The sequence below is a fragment of the Lagenorhynchus albirostris genome, chromosome 19, assembly GCF_949774975.1.
Source record: "Lagenorhynchus albirostris chromosome 19, mLagAlb1.1, whole genome shotgun sequence".
NCBI lineage: Eukaryota > Metazoa > Chordata > Mammalia > Artiodactyla > Delphinidae > Lagenorhynchus > Lagenorhynchus albirostris.
Window position 1 is genome coordinate 9,455,819 of NC_083113.1, and position 10,675 is coordinate 9,466,493.

At 59.7% G+C, this 10,675-nt stretch overlaps 1 protein-coding gene and 1 non-coding gene across 3 annotated transcripts; both read right to left on the minus strand.

Moving 5' to 3' along the window:
* Nucleotides 1-730: 730 nt before the first annotated feature.
* NOP53 (NOP53 ribosome biogenesis factor) lies at nt 731-10,304 on the minus strand. 2 transcript variants are annotated; one of them, XM_060131906.1, is made up of 13 exons: nt 9,961-10,304; nt 9,441-9,505; nt 7,514-7,622; nt 6,690-6,889; nt 6,269-6,339; nt 5,013-5,108; nt 3,606-3,710; nt 3,329-3,532; nt 2,355-2,530; nt 2,054-2,120; nt 1,216-1,292; nt 1,053-1,109; nt 731-791 (listed from the first exon to the last, which is right to left on the minus strand). In XM_060131906.1, the coding sequence occupies exons 1-13, from the start codon at nt 10,287-10,289 to the stop codon at nt 785-787; spliced, it is 1,563 nt and encodes a 520-aa protein (XP_059987889.1). In that variant the 5' UTR covers nt 10,290-10,304; the 3' UTR covers nt 731-784. The 2 variants fall into 2 exon arrangements, with proteins under 2 accessions (XP_059987889.1, XP_059987890.1); XM_060131907.1 differs by lacking the exon at nt 731-791 and having other exon boundaries at nt 1,049-1,109.
* Nucleotides 1,897-2,007, minus strand: LOC132510525 (small nucleolar RNA SNORD23). Its single transcript, XR_009537331.1, has one exon. It is a non-coding gene; the product is annotated as a small nucleolar RNA SNORD23 (small nucleolar RNA).
* Nucleotides 10,305-10,675: the final 371 nt, after the last annotated feature.

Here is a 10,675-nt window from a genome sequence, read left to right on the forward strand (position 1 = left end):
GCAGGGGACACGGGTTCGTGCCCCGGTCTGGGAAGATCCCACATGCCTGGAGCGGCTGGGCCCGTGAGCCATGGCCGCTGAGCCTGCGCGTCCGGAGCCTGTGCTCCGCAACGGGAGAGGCCACAACAGTGAGAGGCCCGAGTACCGCAAAAAAAAAAAAAAGGGGATAGGGACGGGGGGCTTCCCTGGTGGCCCAGTGGTTAAGACTCTGCGCTTCCACTGCAGGGGGCGCAGGTTCAATCCCCGGTCAGGTAACAGATGCCACATGGTGCGGCATAAGAAAAAGGGGGCGGGGCGGGGATGGGTAACTCCAGCCCTCCTAAACTGGCTGTCAGGGCTTGAATAGAAAGGATAGGCGGGCAGCGAACGTCAGCTACTGCTCTAAACAATGTGACATGCCTGTAGTCAAGGTGCCTGAGGTCAAGGTCCGCCTCCCCCCTCACTGCAGTGCAATGGGCCACCTCCCCCCACCAGAAACCCAAGTGCAGCCCTCCCCTCTCCCACACCCAACAGCAGCTGGCCCGTCCCCTCCGCCTATTTCTGTAAGACGCTGCTCGCTCGCTCCCGGGACGGCTGCCCCTGCCTCTGCCAGACAAGCCCTCTGCCACGCCCTGGCTTCCCACCAGCCTTTGGTGGAGACGAAGGTCCTGGTACCCACATCCCTGTGTGCTAGAGGGGAACAGGCAGAGCTGCCCTCAGGAGGGAGACAAGTCACACGCGAGGCCTGAGGTGTTGGTCAGAAGGTGCTTTATTGAAGGGCGGGGGCTCCAACATCTCGTGGCAGCTACAACCTGGGGACAGAGGGGAGGCTGAGGGTGGATGGGGGGGGCCACATCCTCCTCCACGTGACACCCCTTCTTCCGGTTTGGGCCCTTCCATTTCCCCTCGGGGACCCTCCCTGGTCTGACTCTGGGGTCAGGTGGCTCTGGCAGGCTGACCCTGTCCCAGGCCTGGCCGAGGGAGCATCGCTCCATCACTGGCTACAGCAACCGGGTCTGGGAGGGGCCCCGGGACCGCTGGAGACCACTGGGGAGAAGGGGAGCGCCACTCACTGGATCTCGCGGAACGCCCGCTTCTCCACCAGCTTCACTTTGTACTTGCGCTTGAACCTGGGGGAGGGAGAAGAGAGCAGTCGGCGACCTAAGCCCATCTGGCACCCATCCGGCGGGGGAAGGTTCCCGATGCCCGCCCCACATGGCAGGCCCCGGCTCTCACTTGGCTCGCTCCCGAGGCTCGATCATGTTTCTTCTCTGGAAGCTCTTGAACCGGTCACGGAGGATGTTGCCCTCAGGCTGCGAGACACGGACAGGGAGGCCTCAGCTGGTGCTAGGCAGAAACCCCAGGGCCCTGACTGCTCCACAGGGTCCAGTGGAGGGGGGAGTCCGCCCCGCAGTCCCCCCATTAGTCAAGGCCCCGAGTCTGGCCTCACGTACACCAGGGGCTCAGCCTGGCCCTGACTCATGGGGTGATAGGTACTGACCCATGGGCCGGCCCTGAGCTGGGCTTGGAGGAAGCAACACGAAGGAGGCTGGAGAAGGGGGAATGGGTGTGGCCGGCAGGGGAGCGCAGGGGCAGAGGTGGGGTCAGAAGAAGGGTGCACGGTTGGCCCACTAGAAGTACAGCTGGCTGGAGCCCCAAGGCGCGTCAGACCACACAGGGTCTGTGGCTGTGTGAGCTGGGCTTCCTCCCGGGGGCACTGGGGAGCCACAGCAGGCTCCGAGTGGGGGAGGAACAGGGTCTATTCTGAGCTTTAGAAAGACCCCTCTGGGACTGCAGACGCTGAGAGTGGGGCCCGCAGACCAGGGGCTACAGTGGGACCTGGCCAGGAGGAACGGTCTTCTGAGGGCCCCAGGCTGCAACTATCCATCACTCGGCCCCTCACTCACGGGGACCCCGTGCCCTCAGCCCCCAGGCATCAGCCCAACCAGCCCAGCCTGGGGGCAGCCATGATGTCGCCCATAGTCCCCGGGGGACACGGGGAGCAAGGATGGGTATCATCACCAGGCACGGGTGTCTCCCCTGCAGCCCCCCAGCCCCCCAGCCAGACAAGTACCTTCAGGGTCCTGAGTGAGTCAGACAGCTCCGAGCTGAGCTGCACGTCAATGTCGGGGTCCTGATACCTGGGGAATACGGGGCGTCCGGTGGGGGGGGGGTGAGGTGAGCCTGGCCCAGGACACAGGGCCAAAGACCCCTCTTGGGAACAAGAGGCCGGGCAGTGGGGTTGAGAACACGGAACTCTGGGGGAAAGAGATGGTCTCCCAGGAGAGGCCCAGGCTGAGCAAAGATAGGAAGGCGCCAGATAGGGGATTTGGACTCCTCCCAGACTCCCAGGGAGCCCCCAGCCCAGGCCTCACTTGAGCCGCCCCAGCCGGCGGGGTCTGTCCGCCTCTGCCAGCCGCTGTGCCTGCCGCCGCTCCCGCTGTCGAGCCAGCTCCGCCAGCCGCTGCGCTACCTGCGCCTTGATCCCGCGCAGCCTGAAGACCTGCTGGTGCCGAAGCCGGGTGGCCCGCACCGCAGCCTGCTGCACCCTCTGCGGGGACGGGCAAGGTCAGGGGCCAGGTTGAGCACCACCTCGCCCCGGGGGGCCTTTCCTCCACCTGCTCCCAGGTCACAGCAGCTGTTTCTCCACAGCGCTTGCTTTCCTTTCTTAAAAATTTTATTTATTTGTTTTTGGCTGCACTGGGTCTTCACTGCCGTGCCTGGGCTTTCTCTAGCTGCTGCAAGCGGGGGCTACTCTTCACTGCAGTGTGTGGGCTTCTCGTTGTGATGGCTTCTCTTGTTGCAGAGTACGGGCTCAAGGCACGCGGGCTCAGTAGTTGTGGCTCACGGGCTCTAGAGCACAGGCTCAGTAGTTGTGGTGCACGGGCTTAGCTGCATTAGTTGTGGCACGCGGGCTCAGTAGTTGTGGCTCACGGGCTCTAGAGCACAGGCTCAGTAGTTGTGGTGCACGGGCTTAGCTGCTCTGTGGTATGTGGGATCTTCCCGGACCAGGGCTCGAACCCGTGTCCCCTGCGCTGGCAGGCGGATTCTTAACCACTGCGCCACCAGGGAAGCCCAGTGCTTGTTTCGTGAACTGACCTTCCTTATCCGTTTCTCTCTGTCTGTGGTTCATAAAGCCTCCCCAGCCCCCACCCCCGAACATCATCACCAGGGCAGCAGGGCCTGACCTGGCGTGTTCCCCACTGCATCCTCTGAGCCCAGAGAGGCATCTGGAAGATGCTGACAAAGGAGCTTCAAGGATCCCAAACAGCCCAAAAAAAGCAGGCTGCAGGCAGGAGAAACCAGGCTGTGGGACTGGGCAGAGCAGACTGGAGCCCAGGGTGCTTACCAGCATCCGGGCAGCCTTCTCCCGCCGCCGCTGCTGCTCCGTCTTCTTCTCCACGGAGGCCGGGCGGACGGCTGTGGGCGAGGCCTCTGCTCCCGTGGCCTGGTCTCCTCCAACCTCGGGACCCTCGTCCTGGCCCTCGCCGGGCTCCCCTTCCCCATCCGACTCCTCCAGCAGCCCCTGGCACATCTCCTGGAAGGCAGACTCCTGGGGAGAGGGGGCAGGTCAGGCGCAAGGCAGGGAGCGGGCGGGAAGGGTGGGCGAGTGGGCCTGGGCTCACCTGGGTGGCGGCCTGCTCCGAGGCCGGCGGGGCCAGCTGCCGCTCCAGCTTCTCTGCTGCCTTCTGCCGCAGCAGCTCCACCTCATGAGCCGCCCGGAGCAGGGTCTGGGAGGGGGCGGGGATGCAGGTGAGGACCCAGGCCCTGGAGGCCTCTCCTGGGAGTTACAGACCCAGCCCTTTTACCTCCCACCTGCACCTCCACCCCAGGGCTCAGCCCACTCCCCTCGATGGCCCAGGCGCCCCCTCCTCTCCCTGGCCTCCCTGCACCGGCCAAAGGGGGCTTCTCATCCCTAATCTCACATCTGCTCTGCCTGTCCTCTTAAAGGACAGTCTGGTCTCTACACGCCGCAGGGTTCCACTTCTAGGCAGTGCCCTGAACAGGCACGCGCACAGACAGGAAGAAGTGGTGGCTGCCCGAGACCGGGGGAAATGCGGAACTGGGGGTGATGGCTGATGGGCATTCGCTTTCTTTCTGGGGTGATGAAAATGTTCTAAATTTGACTGTAGTGATGGCCACACAACTCTGCATATACTAAACACCACTGAATTGAGTCCTGTAGGTGGGTGAATCACATGCATGGAAATTATATCCTGATAAAACGATTATATTAAAAAAGAGAGAAAAAGAAAACGACAACAGCTCCCCGTGAGCGACAGCCTCTGCGAGCAGCCTCCTCTGCCTGTGGCCGACCTCATCCTCTCAATGTTTCGCGCGGCACTGTTTGTCCCGTAGTTGCTGTTCCCTGGGAGAGGGACACGGCCCCCTGCCCCTGGTCAGCTAAGAGTCTGTCTCACGGGGAACAATGCTGAACAGCATTCACAGGAGCACCTGCATCTACTCAGTGACCTCGATTTCTCTCCAGGAACCCGAGCTCCCCTAGGGTGGGGGTTTGTCCCCTCTGTTCGTGACATCTGTACCCGACAGATTTCTGTGAGATAAACACTGACTCTTGCCACCAGCTTTTCCTGTTGCTAAACTACCTTCACCCTTGCACAAAGCTTACTAGGTCACACGTTTTGTTGCCAACAGTTAAAAGTCTTTTTTTTTTTTTTTTAGTTGAAAGCCTTTTGCATTTACGTCCCACAGAGTTCCTGAAACGTGCCACAGTCTCACCCATGGGCCTTTGCACATGCCTTTCCCTCCGACTGGAACACCCCCATTCCTTCCTCTCTTACCATAACAAACTGCCCCCAGTCTCAGCTCTGATGCCCCATTCTCCAGCAAGCCCTCCCTGACTCCCAAGGCTGGGTCTGATGCCCCCTCGTGCCCTTCCATCCCAGCCCTGCCCACTCTGGGTCATCACTGTGCACGAACAGTTCTGTCTCCCGGACTGGACCACAAGCCCTGGGAGGGCATGCTGACCAAATGGCCAAGCAGCGAGTGAGAGGCCCGGCGGGGCGGCGTACCTGGTGGTCCTCAAAGGTCGGGTTGTAGGAAGCTCCCGCGGGCATCACCTCCACGGCAGGCGCCTTGGAGGGCTTGGTGTGGAGACGCTGCGGCCGCTGGAGGAGGACAAGACCAAGGCAGGCTAAGGCCTGGGAGCGCCATGACTCAAGCTCCCACAAGTGCTGGGACCCGGGCCCGGGAGGCGGCAGAGGCCTCAGCACAGCGCACGGCCTTCAAGCTGGGAGGTGCCCGCGGCAGCTGGAACAATGGACAGCTGGTACCGCAGGCGCGGCAACCCCAGGACGAGCACGCAGGGACTCCGCTTGTCCTTCCTGAGTAGGGTTCCTGTCGCCAGAGCGGTGGGGAGGGGTGACACTTGCAAAACCGTATGGTACGGTCATCAGGCCATAGCTGAGATCGGCAGCTGCGCCTGGCAGAGGGCATGAGGTTCTGTGTCTGTCAGTGCAGGACACCGCAGACAAGGGCTGACAGACACTTAGAGTGTAGCCCTGCGCCCCAGGGAGCTTGGGAGAAACGCAGGGCCACGGGCTCACCTGAAACCAGCTAACCAGAACCTGCACTAACAAACCCCCAGGGGACCCGAGTGCACGCTCAGCGCTGAGCAGCATCTCCCCGTCTGGACTTGCCACGTCCCTGCACGGCTGGCCTCCACCCCAGCAAAGGCTCCCCGTTTACAGCAGAAGCCTGGGGGTCGCCCCTGACGCCCCCTGCCCCTCCCCACAGCCAACTGCCCGCCAGGCTGGGTGCTTCTGCCCGAGGACTTGCCTTGGGTCACCCCCAAGGGTGACCCACCGCGCTGGGGTGCCCGGCCCCACCTGTCCCACCTCCTCAGAGCATCCCACAATCCCACCGCTCCCGTGTGCAAAAGCACTTAGGATAAAAGCCCACAGCCCCAAGTGGGCTTCCACAGCCTTCTCCCACCCCCGACCAGAGGGTCTCCGCACCCTACAGCCGCGCCCTCACTGGAGGCTCCGCCCCCCATCTCTGCAGGCTCGCTCACGACACCAGGTCTCCTGCCCCTTAGTACCATCTTACTTTCCAGTGAAGGTTCCCCTCATCTCCCTGAAGCACGTCCCACCGACCTGCCACCACTCTGCTCTGTGCCCTGGAGGCGGCACTGCCTGCCTGGCTCCAGCAAGTGGGCTCCCGGTCACAGGACGGTCGGGCTCTGACGCTGAGGCTCTACGGCCTGAACGCTCCCCAGCCCCGCGCTCTGACCCCTATCCCCCAGGACACCCTTCTGACGAATTCTCACCTTCACACCTTTCTTCTTGGTCTGCTCCAGGAAAAAAGGGTCCTGGCGCTCCAAGGGCCGGTCCAGAGGGTCTGCGGAGGCAGCGAGGGGCAGCTGCTGGGGGAACATCGGGGCCCCGAGGGGCTCCCTCCCAGCCCTCCTCCCTTAAGACGGCACCGAAGCACTGACTGCAAGATGGCCCGGGAAGGACTGACTCTCAGACCCCACAGGGCTTCGAACGCCAGGCAAAAGAGCATGTGGACAGGGTCCAGAAAGCAGAGGAGACCCCAGGCGGAGGGGCAGGAGCCGGCCCGCTTGCCAAAGGGGAGCGCGAGCAGGAAAACGGTGCCACTTGAAGACTCCTGACTCTGCCGAAGACCCTCAAAGCAACCCCCGCAGGGCGCCCCCCTTAGACACGGCGCGCCGCAGCTGCGACACTCACTGTCTTTGACCCAAAGGTCGTAGAAGGGCCGCTCAACCGTGTCCTGTGGCCCCGGCTTGGCTTTGGCCACAGGAGGGTGGAGGAGCCGGGCCTGAGCCCTGCGCACCTCCCGGGGCAACTCGCCCTGCTCTGCCAGCCTCTCCCATAGCTGCTCCTTCCGCTTGAGCTTCCTGGCGTTGGGGACCTGGTGGGCGCGGATGCTGGGCCGGGGAGAAGCGGCACAGGCGCAGCGGGTGAGGCGAGCTCCCCCTGCCCCCGCCAGGCATCCCAGCACCTCCTCCCTCCACAGGGGGCCTCCTCACTCGATCCAGCAGCTTCAGAGACCACCTCCCCATGTCTGCCCCCAGCCCAGGTCTCTCTCCTGAGCCCCAGACCTAACAACACAACAGCCCCTGGGGCCCTTGCTCTGGATGTCTCCCAGGGACCTCACACACCATTTCACAACCAACCTCAGCATCGCTCCACTGTCCGCCCCATCAGCCATCCACGCCCCACCCCCACTTCAGGGGTCAGTCACTAAGCCCTGCCTGACCCATCCCCTGGCCGTGGCTGCCCACCCAGCCCTCCCTTCCATCCCCAGAGCCCTCGGCCACGTCCAGGCCCATCCTCGCCTGCCCCGCCACAGCACCCTGGCCCCAGCCTCACTGCCTCCAATCCGCTCTCCAAAGCGCAAATCCGACCCCATCCTCCCCTCCAGTGCCCTTCACCTATCACCCTCCCTCCCCAGAATTCCTTTAGGGTCAGGAAGTGAATAGGGCCTGCACAGAAGGGTGTGAGGCCAGAACCAAAGGGGAAGGAGGGTCTGGGGCTGGTGGGACACTCACTCTTTGGGTGCAGGGACCTTGGACGTGTTCTCTAGGATGAGGTCGATCCGAAGGGGTTTCTTGAGAAGCAGCGACCTCTTCTGACCTTTGGTCCTCTTCTTGTTCGGCTCTGGGGGTGGAAGAAAGGAAAGAATTAAGGCCTCAGGCCTCCTCACTACCCAAGACCAACTTCCCACTCCCCTCATTCCGGCTCCTCTGGAGACCTGCATCCCAGTACAGACGTGGAGGGCCCAGGCTGACCCCAGGCTCCCACCTGAGGAAAGAGGCCCCCGCAAGGGCAGGGCCCAGGGTGCCCAAGCTGTGACTCCCCACACCACATCCATTTCCTGGGCCAGCTGGAGGCAGCCCTGTGCTGGGGACACAGAGGAGTCAGACCCACAGCCCTGCAGACAAGGGGCTTCCAGAGGCAACAGGGAAGAGGCCACAGAACCACTAACGCTAACAAGGAAGAAAGCAGGTGGTCAGGCGACACGAGGCCCAGGGAGCTGGACTCAGGACCCAAGACAGCCGATCCTCAGCACAACGGAATTTTCTGCTTTTACTTCTAAAGCCCAACAGTAAAAAGGACTCTAGAACAACACATACTAGGATGGAATCCGCATCCTTCCATTTGCTAAAGGACCTCATGAAAGTGACTTTCCTCCCCTGTGCTGCCAAAACGAGGTTTAATGCCTACCTCACAGGATCAGGCGGAGATGTACTGGGTTGACCAAAAAAGTCGTTCGGGGTTTGCCATAACATCTTACGGAAAAACCCAAACAAACTTTTTGGCCAACCCAATAACTGCAGCTGACCACTGAACAACATGGGTTTGAACTGCGAGAGTCCACTTATACCAAGGTTTGTTTCAACAGCAAATACTACAGGAACACACGATCTGCAGTTAGTTGAATCCACAGATGTGGAACCAAGGTACAGAGGTCCGACTACAAATTACATGTAGATTTTCGACCCCATGGAACGTCAGCACCCCTGACCCCTGCATCGTTCAAGGGTCCACTGTATTTCAACTCCACAGCACAGTGATCACCCGTGAAAGCGCGCAATCGCTGTTATCCTTCTGATTTTTTTTTTTTTAAATCTAAAGCAGAATCTGTAACTACTTCCTCGCCTGTTCACCAGAGCAGCTCCCTGCCTTTACTCTTCTGTTCACAGAGCAGATCTCCTCACTCCTGTGAAAGTCGACCTCTTTAATACCCCCTCCTTACCTGCTCACTCAAAGACCGCTCTCCCCCAAGAGATCCTTTCACTTCCCTTAGACCAGACCCCTTGACTGACCTCATACGTGCTCATCAAGGCCATCCTGCTGCTACAGCAGCCTGACGTTTTGCTCATTAAAGCTATCGGCTTTCCTGTTCAAACGGACTCCTCAGCTTTTCTAGCCCCTCCTTAAAACAAGTCGCTTATCCTTCATCTGTTTCTCCAGGTATTGACAGTGAACCTTATTACTCACTGAAGCAAACCCTAACTTGCTTCTCCTCCACTTGTTTTAGAAGGTCCCGACCCTGCATTTTGGCAAATTAAAGCAAGCGGGTCAAGAGGGAACTCTTATTCAAGTTGATCCTTTTGTTCTCATTAAAGGAAAAACAGGTACGATTCCTTACAGCAAGTCCCTGACTTGGTTTTCTGCAAATTAACGGAGACCTCCGGATTTATGATTATCTACTCAACAAGGCAGACCCCGACTGGATTCCCTGGGCATTGAGACCTCTCTGAAACCTCAGAAGAAAAAATGAGTTCTTTAGGTTAGTCCCTAACTTGCTTTCTGTTCATTCCAGATCCTCTTGTTTATATAGTAAATACCTTTTTTTTTTTGCAGCCGTTTTCCACCCAAGCCACGTCATTAACACAGGTCCTTTTAGAGGCTGAGAGAGCCTCACTAAGGACTAATCATCGCCATACACCCGCCACAAAAACCCTTTCTCACCTTCATTCTTGGAGCCAGTGTCCACGAAGAAGAGTTTTTCATCGGGGGCCTCTGATATCAAGCCACTGGAAGATAGAAATTCAGAATGTCAGCCATACATGTTGGGGAGAGGAGCACGAAGCTAGGAAAGGAACACGTTTAACCTCTCCGGGCTCAGCTTTCCTGTTATGCTCATTCAAGTACAAGCTTCCCGCCTGGGACCCCTCCAGGCCAGAGCTCCTCCCTCCGGTTTGCAGAATTTACTACGTAAAACGCACTCAACTAGGCTGGGTGCGTGGTACGTACTGATATCAGAAAAGTGTTTGTGGTTTACCTAGATTCTAATTTAACTGGGCTCTTGTACCCGGTGACCCTATCAAGTCCCACAGGCCGTCACCCGGAGTTCCCAGTCTAACCCCTCGGCTTCCCCAGCGGTGCCAGACAGGGGCTCCCAGGCCCCCGGAAGTCCCCCCAGGCAGCTCGGCCTCGCACCCCGCCACAGAGAACTTGGCCCACCTGTCCGCAGTCCCGCCCCACTCACCCGCTCGTGCGCTCCTGCAGCCGCACGTCCTCCAGGAACTGATCGACCTCCAATCCCAGCGGCTCCTGAGCGAGCCGCCGCCAGCCCCGCTTCTTATTTCTTGGGCCTCGCCGCCGCCGCCTCAGCGCCGGGTCCACCGAAGTGGGCCGCAGCCCCAGGAAGCCGGAATTGGCCTCGCTTTTCGAGCACTGCCCGCCATCACCACCACCCCTTCCCACCGCCATCTTGTTAAAGGAAGAACTTCTTCTCCGGCGCCCGGAAATCCGGTTTGGGGCATGCGCGCGCCGAAATCCCGCCCCTTCCCGTGACCTACTTCCGGCGTCCGCCATCTTGGTAGGGTGGCTGGAGCCGCAAAGGGGCGGGGAGGCTAGTATCTTGGTAAAGGATAAATGGCTCCTCCCTCTTCTGCAGATTCCGGTCCGCCCCAGGTTGTAGGTTTGGGGCTCTAGCCCTAGGCGAAATACCTTTCCTGGCCGCCTAGGAAATCTTTTAAAATCTGAGTATCATTTTTAATTTGTTGAATTTTTTAAAAATCTAGTTTTCTTAAAAAAGAAAAGTTATACCCGTCAGTGGCAGATTCGGCACACAAGACTTTCCAATCTCAGAACGTTTGACCTGTCAATGTTCCAACCCTAGAATCTTGGAAATCAGAGTTTTCGGAATGTCGAGGTTGGGAGCACAGAATATTTACGTGCGAGAAATGTTAGAAACATAC

Coding starts and splice junctions, on each gene's coding strand:
- NOP53 (XM_060131906.1), bottom strand. CDS start 10,289: ATGGCGGACGCCGGAAGTAGGTCACGGGAAGGGGCGGGATTTCGGCGC. Junction 6,340..6,689: donor CGACCTTTGGGTCAAAGACA/GTGAGTGTCGCA, acceptor CTGCCTCCGCAG/ACCCTCTGGACCGGCCCTTG. Junction 1,110..1,215: donor GAGCCTCGGGAGCGAGCCAA/GTGAGAGCCGGG, acceptor TCCCTCCCCCAG/GTTCAAGCGCAAGTACAAAG.